The sequence below is a fragment of the Equus przewalskii genome, chromosome 14 (assembly GCF_037783145.1).
Source record: "Equus przewalskii isolate Varuska chromosome 14, EquPr2, whole genome shotgun sequence".
NCBI classification, from domain to species: Eukaryota; Metazoa; Chordata; class Mammalia; order Perissodactyla; family Equidae; genus Equus; species Equus przewalskii.
In genome coordinates, this window is record NC_091844.1 from 68,371,154 (window position 1) to 68,387,488 (window position 16,335).

The following is a 16,335-nucleotide window of genomic DNA, read 5'->3' on the forward strand; positions in this document are numbered from 1 at the left end:
CGCCCTAGAGCCCACTGCGCCTGCGCACGTTTTGTTTGCTTCGCCGCGAGTTTACGTGGTGACCTTGCGACTTGCGTTGCGCTCTGGTCGCATCTGCGTAAGCGGGTGTCGCTGCGGCTGGGTGGCGGGTTGTCCAGGTAACCACGGGAGCTGTCGCTGTCTGGTGGCGTCTGAGAGACAGGTATTCATCATGCAGTTGAAGCACCTGAGGACCCTGCTGAGCCCTCAGGTGAGGAGATGCGTGCCTCTTCCCTCCCCGCCCGCCTTAACGTTCCAAGAAAAATGGGGGACGACTGAAGTTTAATAATGTTGAGCGCCTACTGTGTGCAGAAGACGGAAGGCTGTAGCGATAATTCGGATTCTGCTTCATCGATAGAGTGTTCAGTAGGCAAGATGGACCGCTAACCACTGTAGCTTTCATTACGTTTCGTTTAACGTCAGTGGCGCACCAGAGCCAGTGCTGGGGCTCTGAGGGATCCAGAGCAGTCTCAGTTATTGCCCCTGCCTTAAAGAGGCTTGTACTAGAGAAGGAGGCGCACAGGTAAACAACGAACATAAATCTACACCGAATTAAATAAACGCTTTAGGTGCAAGCCCCAAAGAGGGAGTGCAGAAGGCCTCACCATTCCTTCTGATGGTGAAGATCTCAGATTCAGAAGAGGCTGGGCACTGGGGGAGGAACCCAGAAACATGGTGAAGAGAGGCTGGGTTTTGGAGTTAGGAGACCAGAATTCCAGTCTTCGCACCACCACTACTTTAAGTAAATGACCTGACGCCACTGACTTTGGCCCCTATTACACAATCTCTCTAAGCACTCACCCAGCTTCTTCATTTGGAAAATGGGAGTAATGATAATAGCAACCTTAAGGAACTTAGGGTAAGAGTTAAATGAAGTAATACACAAAAGAACATTGTAAACTGAAAAGCGTTGTGAAAACTGAGAGACAAGAGAGAAGGACATTCACAATTCAAAGGACAAAATGGAGCAAAGCTAATGAGACTAACATCTGCCATAACCGAGTGTTTAAGCTGTACCAGGGCAGCATAAGTTAAAAAACTAGGATTGTGGTTTATGGAGGCAAACATGGATTTAAATCTTGGTTCTGCCGCTTACAAACTGTGTATGTAAACTTGAGCAAATTACTTAACCTTTCTTTGCCTTAGTTTCCCCATCTGTAAAAGGGGCATAATAACAGCATCTACCTGAGTTATCAGGTAAAACAAGATAATGCATATGAAACACTTATCAAAATGCCTGTCTATGGGAAGTGCTGTTAAAGGTTAGCTATTATTATTTTGTTCCCTGTCTCACTTAATCCTCACGACAGTTCTGTGAGGTACATATTGTAGAGAAAAGGGAATTGATTGATTATGGGAATGAGGAAGACTTTACAGAGGCTTTAGGAGAATAGAAGGAAGTTAGAACAAAAGAGAGCTGTGCTCATTGCTGAATCTGTAGTTTAAAGATTCCTTTACCCTAATGGATTAATTGGAAATGAAATCCTCCTTCAGTCTTTCAAAATAAGGTGATGTCATGATGCGGGAAAGGGCCAGATGTCCAGGACTGGGCAAAATGATGAAGGAAGATGATCAGCAATGGTTGTTGAGGAGCCCTCAGCCCTTCTAACCTAATGTAACCAAGAGTTGGAGAGTGATAAAGGTGGTGGTGTGGCTGTTTCTGACTCTGGTTTGAGGATTTTGATGAAAAAAGCCTTTTTTACCTCTCACTTTGGAGGTTGGTGAGTTAGGAGTGAAAAGCAATGATGCTTTAAGCCAGAGCTCTAGAGCCCAAGTAATTGATCAAACAACTGGAGCAGAAGCTAAATTTTTTATTTCAAGGAGGGAAAAATCCTTAGTGCAGAACCATAGATGACCAGCCCTGGTGGTAGAAGGGACAGATGTGGCAAAAATAATTCACTGGGAGATGATCACTTCTGACTTGGGTGAAGTGGATAGTTAAGAAAAAACAAAACAAGATGGCCTTGTTCATCTCAAATCTCAACTCTGATTGTTTTACTGTTTCAGAACTTTCACTCTCTCCCTTAACTACCAAGTAAGCCCAGACTCCTTAGCGTCACTTCGAAGACCCTTCCTGAGCTGGCCTCAGTCTGTTTTCCCTGCCTTGCTTCCTCTATTCTGCTATTTACAAGATACTTTTGGCTAAATTAAATTACTGTTTCTTGACCAGAAGTTGCCTTTGCTCGTGCTGTTCCTTCTATCTCAGACAATTTCCCCACTCATTCTTCAAAGCTTAATGTTAATTATTTAAACATAAAATTATCTGTCTTTTGGGGGCTGGCCTCGTGGCCGAGTGGTTAAGTTCGCGCCCTCTGCTGCAGGCGGCCCAGTGTTTCGTTGGTTCGAATCCTGGGCGCGGACATGGCACTGCTCATCAAACCACGCTGAGGCAGCATCCCACATGCCACAACTAGAAGGACCCACAACGAAGAAGATACAACTATGTACCGGAGGACTTTGGGGAGAAAAAGGAAAAAATAAAATCTTTAAAAAAAAAAAAATTATCTGTCTTCTGCAAACTATTACAGTGCTTTGTATGTACCTCTCTTATGGGACTTTTCCTGTTTTTGCACCATCTTATTCAGTTCTTGTTTTGATCTTTGTCTCCCTCTCAGCCCTGGTCAGGTGTCTTTCTCAATAAGGTACTCAAAAAATATTAATTGAATGAATGGCTAAAGACCAAAACTTATCAGACCAATTGAATTTATTTCAGTAGCAGACCTGGGACATGGGGGAACAAGGAGGCCATCGCAGGGACACATTGGTACAGTTGGTTTAGCGTGTCATCTCTTAGTGCATTTGCATTATGGGTTTCTAGAATCACCTTGTTCTCACAGTCCAGGGTTTTATGGCCTTGGAGACCAGGATGGATCACAAGCATCTCTTTGTTTTAAGGACCGTGATAGGCGGGAAATCAACCAAAGTCACACTAGAACTAGTGGAACAAGAAATGCAGGAGGAAAATTGACCTAAGTCACAATAGAACTAAGGGAACTAGAAATGCTTTGGTATTCTAGACCAGTGCCTGGGTTTATTTTTGCCCCCTTTGCTTCTGCAGGATGGAGCTGCAAAGGTGACCTGCATGGCTTGGTCCCAGAACAATGCCAAATTTGCTGTCTGCACAGTGGACCGAGTGGTGTTGCTGTATGATGAACATGGGGAGCGGAGAGATAAGTTCTCCACTAAACCAGCTGACATGAAGGTGAAGAGGGCTCCTGTGTACCTTAACCTGTTCTTGGGGCCTTATGAACCTGAAAGACTTCTAACCCGCTTCCTAGCCATAGTCATAGGCAATGGCCTGCCCCTCCTTTTCTCAGTGTAAATCCCTCAAGCCCATTACAGTCATGCATGCACCTTTTCTTCTCTTTTCTCTTTCATATATACTCATTACTTATTTTTCTTTATTTTTTAACTCTTAGTATGGCAGGAAGAGCTATATGGTGAAGGGCATGGCTTTTTCTCCTGATTCCACTAAAATTGCCATAGGACAGACCGACAACATCATCTATGTCTACAAGATTGGAGAAGATTGGTGAGGATAGAGATTGGGACATGGCGTGGGTCAGAAAAGAAGGGGACGGCAGGAAGAAATGCCTCACTGGGGAGGGAGAATAGAGAGGATGAGGAGCCAAGCTGGGGCAGGGGAGGCACTGGCCTTCCAGAGTCTGTTGTTGCTTCCCTACCTTTGCTTGCCCCGTGTGTTCTGCAATCCCATGCCTGGAGGAACCAGTCTAAGGTCAACAAGGAGTCCCTTTGAGATCCTGGGGAGCCCTGAGTGATGTTACGTCTTTGTTATTGTTCCAAAGCTACTCAGACTCCTCCCTCTTATGCCTCCTTTTAGGGCTTCTGCAGAGTGGTAGGAAATACTGGTGGGCCAGGGAAGGTATCTGCTCTTTCTTCCGTTCTCCCAGCGTCACTTGTGGCAATTTATTTATGGAAGTGGTTTTTAATATGCTTTCTCTTCTTTTATTTGGCAGGGGTGACAAGAAAGTCATCTGTAACAAGTTTATCCAGACGGTAAAGTTCAAACCAGTCCCTGGGAGACTAGGATGAGCAACCATGTATCAGTATATCTGCTTATAAATGCAACTAGGAATTGGATTTTTAAACATCTGAATCTGACTTTTCCTACTGCAAGGATGGTGCTGCCTGGCTGCTCATCATCTGCTTTCCTCCTTAGAGCCCCAGTTGGGTCCCCTCCTCTCCTTCCCTATAGGTGATTGGGGTGGTGGCATGTGGCAGGTTGTTCAGGTTCAGGTTGTCATAAATGTGCTAACCTACATAGGGAAGGTTATCCTTTTTCATTATTTCTTCCTTACAGAGTGCTGTTACCTGTCTGCAGTGGCCAGCAGAGTACATCATTGTCTTTGGACTGGCTGAAGGGAAGGTAAAGGAGGGAAGAGAAACACAGGAGAGGTTGTGGATGGGGATAATGGTTCTGGAGAGAGGATATGGTTAGTATTCTCCCTTAGGGTTGAGTTGTGTACTGGGGGAGAATATGTAAGGACCAGGGCATTTTTTTATTGTTTATTTTTCTTTTCTTAATTAAGAACTGGGTGAAATTGAAAGTAGCCTAACCAGACTTGTGTCCATTCTCCCATTTTCAGGTTCGTTTAGCAAACACTAAAACTAATAAATCATCTACCATCTATGGGACAGATTCTTACGTGGTATCACTGACAACAAAGTGAGTAAGGAAGAGTGGTATCCCAAGAGCTTGGAAATGGTAGGAAAAAGCTATGAGGAAGTCTGGGATGGGAGCCCAAAGTATGAAAGATGGGGAGGACTGACCACAGGTAGGGTAGTGTTTGACAGAGAAAGGGGACTTTCTTGGTGAGATAACTCTTCCTGTATTTCTCTCCTTTCCTCCTTCTCCACTTTTTCAGTTGTTCTGGGAAAGGAATTCTCTCTGGTCATGCAGATGGCACCATTGTTAGGTATTTCTTTGATGATGAAGGCTCTGGAGAGTCACAGGTATGAATAAAGGATACTCTGGGATAGGAGATAAGGAAATTCCAAGACCCCCCCCCCCAGAGGAGGTCGGACATCTAAGGAATTTACATAGAGGTGCTGGGGGAGGAGGCTAGAGGAGTAAAACCTCAGGGAGAGAGACATTTGGATGTGGCCACAGAGAGGATTTGAGTTTAGGAGGCCAGAGCTTAATATTTACAGGAAAGGGTGAATCAGGTGAAAGGGTCCTTGAGACAAAGGGAAAAAAAGACTCAGAGTAATGAAAAGTGAAAAACAATCTCATTTATGTAAAAAATATATTTGTGTAAATAAATACATAGAAGAAAAGAGTGATTAACTCTCGAGAGGGAAAAAGGAAAAGATGAGGGATAAAAGGAACATTCATGTTTTAGTCTATATAATTCTCTAATATTTGAATCATTTACATTAAGAATTACTTGTGTAATACTTAATTAAATTTATCCCTCCTAAAAAAATGAGAGCCATATGCTCCCCATGGGCCTAAACAGTATTGGTTGATGTTTAGGACAGCTCCCTTTGGGGGGGCCTTATTAGGTGCATATTAAAGATCTCCAACACAAGTATTTTGAGGTTTCCTCTTGAGCACAAGATCAGTAAGTGTGCACATGTCATATGTATGTGTGTGTGAGTATAACACAGAAAGACAGTGTTTGAAGTCTTCAGGATCAGCATGTGTTGGGAGAAAGATTTCTGCAATGTGGGCTGGGCAGAGTGAGCGTGTCAGATGCTGGGAATGAGAAATTCCTGGGATGGAGTCCTTAGAGTCAGAGTGGTTGAAACCCTCTACTTTTGTCTTAGGGGAAGTTGGTTAACCACCCATGCCCACCTTATGCCTTGGCTTGGGCAACCAACAGCATTGTGGCTGCAGGCTGTGATCGGAGGATTGTGGCCTATGGAAAGGAAGGCCACGTGCTACAAACGTTTGATTATAGCCGTGACCCTCAGGAGCGGGAGTTCACCACAGCTGCAGCAAGTCCTGGGGGCCAATCTGTTGTGCTGGGAAGTTATGACAGGTGGGTCTCCTTTCCAACTGCAACAACTTCTGCCTACTTTTCCTGTGTACATTTTGATTTTGCTCAGTTATTCTCAGCTAGAGTGGGATACTGGATCAGAATCAAGCGTATGTGAAAGAGATTCTCAGGTTTTAATTTGTACACTTTCCTCTTCCTGCTTCCACCATCCATTGGCACGCTGGCAGTTCCAAAAGGCACCCTGCTCTTTTTGTGTCTCTATGCCTGTCCCTGGGATTCCACAGCAGAGTTCCTCTCCGCTTTCTTTGTGTTCCCATCATCCCTTTCTAGACCACTGGCTTAGTGTTTACCACATTATGTTATAATTTGGTGTTTGTATCTATCTGGCTAAATTTTTTTTTTTTAAAGATTGTCACCTGAGCTAACATCTGTTGCGAATCTTTTTTTTTCCTTCTTCTTCTCCCCAAAGCCCCCCAGTACATAGTTGTATATTGTAGTTGTGAGTGCCTCTGGCTGTGCTATGTGGGATGCCACCTCAGCATGGCTTGACGAGCAGTGCCATGTCAGCGCCCAGGATCCGAACCAGTGAAACCCTGGGCTGCCGAAACAGAGCGTGAGAACCACTCAGCCGTGGGGCCAGCCCCCATCTGACTAAATTGAAGAGCACTTGGAAAGAGGCCATAGTGTTCATTTTTTTAATCTCCAGTGCCTATATTAGTATCTCGTACATGATATATGGTCAAATGTTTGGTGAATGAATGAAAGAAGGAAGAGTAGAGAAACAGCTAAGGTCTGGGTCTCATTACTTCTTTGAAGCACTTTTAACCCCATCTTCGTCAGTCCTGTCTTTCTATCTCCTTCAATCTTATATGTGTCTCTTCATGTTCCTTTCTTTCTTCTCTGACTCCTACCATTGCTCTTTTCTTTTTCCATGTGTCTCTACTGCTAACAGCTCATTTTTCTTACCAGCCACAATCTCGTTTGTTTTTTCCATTCTCATCACTCTAACCTCATTTTACTTTTGACTTGATTTTCCCAGCGCACTTCCTTTGAACCTTCTTGTCCTTCTCCTACTAGACTCCCTAGCTTGCCTGTTCTCTTTTATTTCCTTTCTTCTCTGATAACGCAGGACTAATTTCCTTCAGTTATCAGCCCATTTTTACTCTTTTGCTCGGTCATATCTCTTCTAAAAGCCACATACTTTATTTCAGGCTTCGGGTACTCAACTGGAGCCCTCGAAGAAGCATCTGGGAAGAGGCAAAGCCCAAGGAGATTGCCAACTTATACACTATCACTGCCTTGGCCTGGAAACGGGATGGCTCACGACTGTGTGCGGTGTGTTACTAGTGACCTCTTTCTCCATTGTTGACTTCTCCAAACTAGGGAAAAATCCTGCCGTATCCTAATGCACTGTCTCCTGACATTAGAGACTCTCCTCTTCCCTTTGGACCCCAACCTAAAAATTCAATGTTAAAGGCAGGGAAAAGAAATTCGTACTTTATTGGAGGCCAAAAGGGACAAAGAGTTGCATAGGTAGGGCTGATTTCCCCCTTACATCCCTTCAGTATGTGGTGCCCTTGAGGCCTGTATTCCCACCTCTTTCCTTCTGGTACTTCCCAAAACTACCAGCCCTTTTACTGCCAATTCAACCTAGGTTTTGAGAGTAGCTCTAGATACCCTCCCCATGCGTGTGTACTATGTGTGTTACTCTTTATGTTGTCACTTTCCCTTCTAGGGCACACTCTGTGGTGGAGTGGAGCAGTTTGACTGCTGCCTCCGAAGGAGCATTTACAAGAACAAGTTTGAGTTGACATATGTGGGCCCTAGCCAGGTAAACAGCTGATAGGCTGCCACATCAACATCTTGCCATGGCACTTTCATCCTGTAATACTTCCCTGCCTTCTGGCCATAGCCACGGTATCAAATTCAACCTTTGGGGGCCGGCCTGGTGGCACAGCAGTTAAGTTCACGTGTTCTACTTCAGCAGCCCAGGGTTGCCAGTTCCGATCCCAGGTGTGGACATGGCACTGCTTGGCAAGCAATGCTGTGGTAGGCGTCCCACACATAAAGTAGAGGAAGATGGGCACGGATGTGAGCTCAGGCCAGTCTTCCTCAGCAAAAAGAGGAGGATTGGCAGTAGATGTTAGCTCAGGTCTAATCTTCCTCAAAAAAAAAAAAAAAATAGCCTTTGGCAGAGCTCTTCTGGGGAACAGAATGTGTCAGGACAGCTCCCTGGCAACTTTCATGCTACAGTTCTTCCAGCTTATTGTGAGCAAAGGTTTAGACATCAGACCTAAGGGGTACAGAGATTGCTGCTTACATCTTCCCAGTTTAAAACTTCACTACCTATATGTTGTTAACTGGATGATAAATAGGATTACAAGGGCCAATTCTGTGGTTTTAGGGCCTCTGAACTCACTATGTGTGATATTGCAAGCTAATTCCCTCATTCCTGAGCCCACTTTTTTCTTTTCTCTACCTCTATCTTTTCCTTCCATTTATTATTCATTGGTTACTTCATTCTTTTATTTTCTCCAGAAACATTTATCCATTTTCTATGTGTTGCAGCAGTGTTAGGCATTGAGAATACAAAGATAATTATCTGAAATACATTGTCCCTTAATTGAAGAGATCATTCTAGCAAAGGAGACAAATGTATCAAAAAATAATATAGTACACCGTGGTAAAAGTTATCATAAAGGTCTGTACAAAGAGCTGTGGGAACACAGGGAGAGTGATTGTTTTTACCCAGTGTAACTTTCAGAACCATATATGTTGTGAGCATCAAAAGAAATAATATATGAAAGCATTTCATAAATAGTAAAGCACTACATAAATGTGAGGTGTCATTATTACCAACAATGTCCTAGGCCAGGTGAAGAAACAAGATATTATCTATATTTAGCACTGTGGAGGTGGGCAAAGGGCGCAGCATGTTCATCCCTTTTTTGGGTTGGGGGAAGCCTAGGGAACTCAGACTTGTCCCTTACCAAGGTGATTGTGAAGAACCTATCATCGGGGACCCGAGTGGTACTCAAGTCACACTATGGCTATGAGGTGGAAGAGGTGAAAATCCTGGGAAAGGAACGTTACTTGGTGGCCCACACGTCAGACACGCTGCTGCTGGGGGACCTGAACACTAACCGCCTTAGTGAGGTAGGAACCAAAAACGGAGATGCGGGGAATGGGGCATCTTGAGTTGCTATTTCAGGGGAGCCAGGGTTCCTAGGGGGAGATCTCCATGGGAAGCTCTAACATTCTAGTGTTGGGGATGTGGTTCCAGGGAATGGCACCCAGGAGGTTTAGAATGCTAGAATATGAATCACCACTGTTTTTACGCCATCTCTCAGAAACATAGGGACATGGGCAAAATCTGGAAAAGCACCTTTTCTGTGCAATCTCAAAGCCCCCCCAAACTCATTCTCTTTGCCTCCCACCCTGTCATTCTTTCAGCATTGTCTTGGATAGTTGTCTCATGTTTCTTATGTCTTCTCCCCTCTTTTCAGGTAGCTTGGCAGGGATCTGGTGGCAATGAGAAGTATTTCTTTGAAAATGAAAATGTGAGTAGAATGTGATTCGCCATCACCGTCTTGATAAGTCTACTTCTAGCTTCTGTGTTAGAAGGATGGCAAGTGGCAGACAGCAGATAAGGGAGGAGGGTGAAATAGGCAGAGGAACAGAATAAAGAGAAAAGTGGGAGTTGCTTTGAACTGACAGTACACTTCCTTCTACTGTTTTTCTTCGTGCAACCTTTCCACCGTATAACACTTCCATTCATCCCCAGGTTTGCATGATCTTCAATGCTGGAGAGCTAACCCTGGTGGAATATGGGAGTAATGATACCCTGGGTTCTGTACGTACTGAATTCATGAACCCTCACCTCATCAGGTAACCCCCCGAGGTTCTCAAATTTTTAAAACCCAAAAGAATTCCTTTTTGTCTTCTAACTCCTATGTCCTCAGGTTAACCTAAAAACTTCACTCTGTGTGGTGCTTCAGAGCCCTCGTTGAACTGCCTAAGCCCGTTTTGCCTCATCTCATTCTTCATGTTTCAGTGTCCGTATTAATGAGAGGTGTCAGCGAGGAATGGAAGATAATAAGAAACTGGCTTATCTTGTTGATATTAAGACTATTGCTATAGGTGAGTAAGACTCCCTCATAGTTTTAATAACAAAATAGATGTTTATAGTGCACTTGCAAATCACCGATTGTGCACAGTGGAGAATCCGGGAATCTGAGAGGCACCAAGTAAATGTGTGATCCCACTCTTACAGTGGATATGTGAAATGTTTAAATCCATGTGTATGCGTCTATCTCCAGATGTCTAGAGCTAGAAACATGGGTACATATATAGGCCTGCCCATGTAGGCATCTATCTAGGGCTGGAAAATTGTGAATTGTAGAGAAGAACGGTTAGCAAATTTATGAATTTTCTTGCTTAGACTTCATAGGATCATAGATTCTTAGAACTGGAAGAGGCCTTATTTTTTGTATAGTTTGTCATTAGTAACTAGTGATGACAAACTTTATTTTGCATTTTGCAAACATTCACATTTGTAAATCTTACATATTAATAGTGAATTTTTTATCGTGAAATGTTTCAAGCATAGAAAAAAGTATAGGGGCCAGCCCGGTGGTGCAGCGGTTAAGTTCAAATGTTCCACTTCAGCAGCCCGAGGTTTGCTGGTTCGGATCCCAGGAACAGACCTTTGCACTGCTTGTCAAGCCATGCTGTGGTAGGCATCCCACATATAAAGTAGAGGAAATGGGCACAGATGTTAGCTCAGGGCCAGTCTTCCTCAGCAAAAAGAGGAGGATTGGTGGCAGATGTTAGCTCAGGGCTAATCTTCCTCAAAAAGAAAAAGAAAGAAAGAAAAAGGAAAAATATAGAGAATAGCATAGTATTCTCCAAAAAGGATAGAGAATAATATACCTGTGTACTGTAGTTGTTAGGAACAGGGCTCTGGCGTCAAACTTCCTCACTTCTCTACTTACTACCTGTGTGATCTTAGGTAAGTTACTTAACCTTTCTGTATCTCAATTTCTTCATTCACAAAATCAGGCTAAAATAGTACCTACCTCATATGAAAAGCACTTAGACTAGTGCCTGGTACATAAGCACTTAATAAATATTAGCTCTTAATAATAATAATATGACTTGTATAGCCATACCCAGTACTGTCAGATCCCAGCATTTCATTATATTACCTTGGATCTTCTCTCTCTTCTCTTATTGATGGACATTTATGTTGTTGGTTTTTCACTGTTAACAGTGTTTCAGTTTTCTAAGGTTTATGCCTAGAGTGGTATTGCTGAATCATAGAAGAGGTTCATCTTCAGTTTCACTAAATATTTCCAAATTGCTCTTCAAAGAGGTTCTGCCAATTTACATTCCTACCAGCAGTTAGAGTTCCCATCGTCCCATCCATCCTCTCCAATAATTGAGATTGCCTGACTTTCTAATTTGGCTCAATCTGATGTATGTGAAATAATATCTCACTGTATTAATTTTTTATTGTGCATTTGTTTATTGGCCATTTGGAGTTCTTCTTCTGTGAATTGCAGTTCATATTCACTGCCTATTTTAAAAATCAGGTTGTCTTTTCCTCATTGACTTGAAGGAGTTCTGTGTCTATGCATGTATAGCCTTTGATGGTTGTTTATATTGTAGATAGTTTGTCTCAGCTTGTGGCTTTTCTCTCCTTTTTGGTGTCTTTTAGTGATCATACATTTTTAATTTTGATGTAGTCCATTTTATCACTTTTTAAGAAATAGTTTGTGATTTTTCAGGTCTTTTCTCTGCTGTATTTTAATGTTTTTAAATTTTGTTTTTCACCTGGAATTTATTTTTGTGCATATTGTGGGTAGGGATATAATTTTATTTTTTCCCATATGTTTAACCATTTATTGAAAGTCCATTCTTCACCCACTAATTTGCAGTGTTCTCTCTCATAAATCAAGTTTCCATATATATATGGGTGTGATCTGAAGGCATTTTTACATTTCATGAAATTTATGTTCCACATCAGGTTGCTGAGCTCAGAAATGTAAGTATTCGTAATAGAAATAATAATATAGTCCAGTGGCCCAAGTTCCAGCAGCACTAATGAGCTGTGAGCCTTTGGACTAGTCACTTCCCTCTGTAGGTCTCATCTTCAATGTATGTAAAATGACAAAGTTCTTTTCTTAACCTTTTTGGGCCACTGACCCCTTTGAGTATCTAATGAAAATTATAGATCCTCTCCCAGAAAAATATACGTACACACATAATTTTGTGTATAATTTCAGAGCGTTCACAGAAATAGGGTCCCCACAGCTCTAGCATTCTATGATTCTATGATTGGGCATTAAAACATGGCTTTATCATTTTGTTTTTTAATTAAAGGGAAACTCATTTTTAAATTGGCCTTCCCAGTTGTAGACGTTAGCTGGCATTTGGTCTTTAGCTTCAGCGCATCTAACAGGCAGGCACATGCTCGTTAATAATGGATATCAATAAGAGCTGTGGTGGCCTTGGATCAGGAGACTCCCTGAAAGCATCCTAGCCAATGCTGAGTGGTCTGTTCTAAATGTGATTGTTTCTTATATTGTCTACAAGATTCAGACCAAACTAAAATATTCATCCTCTGTACTGACCAGCCTAACTTTACTCAGAGGTTCCTTCTATTTTGTCTGTGTCCCTTCTCTACTGTTTGCCCTTCAATATTTTTACATTATAGGCACTCAAATGTGTAGGTAACTCCTTGGGGCCAATATGATCATCAAAGTCATTTTGTTCATCAGCTTTCTCTCACCAGTATGCTGTAACTGGGGTTCATCCTTAATGTGCTTAATGCTGCCTTCCAGGGGATTTGGGGAGTAACAGAAGTCAGTTGCTTTGTAGTTCTGATCAGCTAGTATACAACTCCAAGAGTCCCAAAGAGGAATCACATTTCTTGACGGGTCTGGATCTTTTGAGTTAACTACAGGGTTAAACAAAAACAAAACCTCTACAATTTTAGAAGAAACCTAACATCTTATTAGCAAAATTATGTTGTAGTGGCCATTTGCATTCCCCAGTGCCATACTCTAGACTGATGTGACATTCTTAAAGCCCAACCTGTGATTGTAAGGCCAGTCTTTTGCAGGCTCCCTCATGCCCTGTATGTGATTCTGTGGAATCTCACTTCTTAACCTTGTCTCCTTTACTCTATAGTGGATCTGATTGGTGGCTACAACATTGGCACCATTAGCCATGAGAGCCGAGTGGATTGGCTGGAACTTAATGAGACTGGGCACAAGCTTCTCTTCAGGGACCGGAAACTTCGTGTGAGGAGGGTTACTAAGGCCTATCCATATCTGGTTCACAGAGGATGTGGTAGTAGCTGCAACCAGGGATTGTGGGAGGCAGGATGAGACATAATTTTTTGGTGCTATGCCATTAGCATAGCAGAAGGCACAGAAGAATCAACATTCTTTGTATCTGATATCACAACCCATCCTATATTACCTTTGAGAAGACTGTATCATGATGGCACCAAAGTCAAGAGGGGAATTTGCAAGTTGATTTTTGTCTTACCATTCACCAGTCTGCGCCCTCATGAAACTTCCTTACCCCTGCATTCCTTTTCCTCGCACCTAGCTGGCCTTTGCCCACGCCTACTACTCCAGTGCTCTTCAGCTGCCTTTATCTGACAGCATTGAAGCTGGCTTGAGGACAGTCTCCTAGTCCCTTATTGATCCTGATCTCAATATGTATCACCAAAGAGTTTAACCTCAAGGGCAGGGAGACTATCTGGTGATTTTTCATTTCATTTTCTTTGTGATGTGAAAAACCATATCACAGGTTTCCAAACCATTTAATTTGTCTGATGGCCTTGCTTTAGTAATCCAGGCTGTTACTCTGGCCCAGAGTTATTCTAAGAATGAAAGTCTGACCTTCGCCTAACTTCAATTCCTAGGGTGTAGAACTTTGCTCTTTTGGTCATCTCTTATTTAGCCAGAGTCAGATTATACCAACTCAGCATAAACTTCAAGGGTTGCAGGTCAGTAAGCTTTGAAATTTGGCATGTACCTGACTGGTGGATTAGCTCAACACAGTTCACCATTAGGGAAATGGTCAAGATCAGAAGATACCCCATCTTTCCTTTTAATTGTGTTATTTACCTCTTCCTTCTTCAGTTGCATCTATATGATATTGAAAGCTGCTGCAAGACAATGATCCTCAACTTCTGCTCCTACGTACAGTGGGTCCCAGGAAGTGATGTGCTGGTAGCTCAGAACCGAAACAGCTTGTGTGTGTGGTACAACATTGAGGCACCTGAGAGGGTCACCATGTCCTCTATCAGGGTATGTCAACACCAGGGCACCTCAGACATAGTGTCAAGCTGATTAATTAGAGCCCTGGGGAGGCTCTGAAGGGTACTTGGTTCTCTCAGCCCACCACCATAATCTCTGTGATGGCGTTGGCAAGTGAAGCTTAGACTCGTTCCCCACAGTGGACTGGGCCCCAGAGCCACCTTTGTTCAGATTCCTGACATTAAATGAGACCCTTGGAGTATAGGTCTCTATTACAGTGGCCCTGGGAATTCACCAAGTCATAATGTGGAGTTCCTTTAGGCTGGAAGCTCCCTGATAGGAGGGGCAGTTCCATGACACCTCCTTGCATGCTGATTCTCTGTTATAAGCCTTTCAGAGTTCCTTTTTTCTCAGACTGCTGATCAGACCCTCTCTCCTGTCCCACACAACATCACACACAGTAATCTTCCAAAATCTGGGAGGAGGCTATGAAAACAGAAGAGAGGCCTCTGTGCTAGGCTAGAATGACTGGTGTGGGTGTGGGTAGAGCACTTGATACTTTCTTTTTCTGCATCTCTTTTTTTCTTTTTTGCTTCATTTTAGACTGATTAAAGTTGGATTTTTTGGTTTGTTTTGCCCTTTTTAAAATGCCCTTTTTTTCACTTTTTCAGTTTGGAGGTTATACATCCTATTTCTATAGCAGTTACCATGTCATTAAATTAAGAAAGTTTAAAGTTAATCAGCATCTAATCCCCCCGCCCCTGCAAACAATACAAGGACCTTAAAAGGCTTTAACTTTGATCACCTCCCCTTTGCCATTGCTGTCCACTGTTTTATTTCTCTTCTGTTGTCCCCAAAGTTAGACATTATTATATGATACAGACAGAATTTGTTTAGATGTATCATCACAGTGCCAGTTTCTCTGTTCACCTTTTCCTTTTGCATTGCTGATCTTCCCTCTGGAGTTATTCTTTTTCCTCTGGAAGAATATCATTTAGAAGTTTCTTTAGTGAAAGTCTTTTGATGATAAACACTCAATTTTTGATTATCTGAAAATTTTTTAATTTAGCCTTTGTTCTGGAAAGGTACTTGGACTCAGTACCCAATTCTAGATTGACAGTTAATTTTTCTTAGCCTTTTGCACATATTGTCCCTTTGATTGACTTCCTTTGTTGGTCTAAGAATTTATTAACAACCCTTTCTGTAGAAGTGATCTGTCTTTTCTCTCTAGTTGCTTTTAAAATCTTTTTCTTAGGTATTTTGAAGTTTAACTACAATGTGTCTAGATATAAATTTCCTTTTATTTATCCTGCTTGGTATATATCGTGCTTCCTGTATTTGTGGGTACACATATTTTTATCAGTCTTGGAAATGTCCCAGCCATTATCTCTTCAAACATTGTCACTTCTCTGGCATTCTCCAGTTTCTCCGTCAGAACTCTAACTAGGCATATATCATATTTCTTGTCTTTTCTTCTCTGCCTTTTTAACCTCTCTTTCATATTTCCTTTCTCCTTCTCACTCCATGCTATATTCTGGTTAATTCTTAAGATATCATCTTTCAGTTCATTAATTTGCTTCCATCATTGTCTAATCTGCTATTTAAACCATTCATTAAGGTTTTTTACTTCAAAAATTAAATTTTTCATAAGGCTTTATTTGGTTCTTTCTCCAATCTGCCTATTTTTGATAGTCTTTTGTTCCTTACTTAATTTTTCATTTCATCTTTTAAGTCTTTAAGCATTTCACACATGATTATTTTATATTCTGTAACTGTTTTTTTTCTTAACTGTGATTTTTAATATCTGAAATCCTTGGGGGTCCAAAACTGTTGTTTATAGTTATTATTTACTCCTTTATAGTGTTTTGTTAACATGTATTTTGGTATTTTTTTTATTATGAGCTCATGTTACATTGAATCTTGTCTTTTGGAATCCCAAGGGCCTGAAATGGACGTTTTCCTCCAGAGATGAATTGTGTTTGCTTCCGCAGGAATCAGGCATATTATTGCCCTATACCTCTTTTGTTCCCTTTACTGAAGAGAAGATGTCAGGTTTAATGAGGGACTCTCAGATTGGG

The 16,335-nt window shown here is 42.1% G+C and overlaps 1 protein-coding gene across 4 annotated transcripts in view; it reads left to right on the forward strand.

Annotated features, from left to right (window-relative positions):
* IFT172 (intraflagellar transport 172) overlaps positions 1-16,335 on the forward strand; it is a 32,500-nt gene continuing 16,165 nt past the window's right edge. For all 4 annotated transcript variants that reach the window (XR_011526171.1, XR_011526172.1, XM_008512985.2 and 1 more), the window contains exons 1-16: positions 1-229; positions 3,077-3,220; positions 3,438-3,550; positions 3,996-4,035; positions 4,340-4,405; positions 4,626-4,705; positions 4,905-4,992; positions 5,809-6,023; positions 7,193-7,316; positions 7,717-7,812; positions 8,976-9,137; positions 9,488-9,541; positions 9,766-9,869; positions 10,036-10,121; positions 13,176-13,288; positions 14,141-14,308. Coding sequence is in view for 2 of the 4 variants with exons in the window: in XM_008512985.2 (XP_008511207.1) it covers positions 191-229; positions 3,077-3,220; positions 3,438-3,550; positions 3,996-4,035; positions 4,340-4,405; positions 4,626-4,705; positions 4,905-4,992; positions 5,809-6,023; positions 7,193-7,316; positions 7,717-7,812; positions 8,976-9,137; positions 9,488-9,541; positions 9,766-9,869; positions 10,036-10,121; positions 13,176-13,288; positions 14,141-14,308 (1,692 nt within the window). In the remaining 2 variants the exon portion in view is untranslated. The remainder of the gene's footprint in view (positions 230-3,076; positions 3,221-3,437; positions 3,551-3,995; positions 4,036-4,339; positions 4,406-4,625; positions 4,706-4,904; positions 4,993-5,808; positions 6,024-7,192; positions 7,317-7,716; positions 7,813-8,975; positions 9,138-9,487; positions 9,542-9,765; positions 9,870-10,035; positions 10,122-13,175; positions 13,289-14,140; positions 14,309-16,335) is intronic.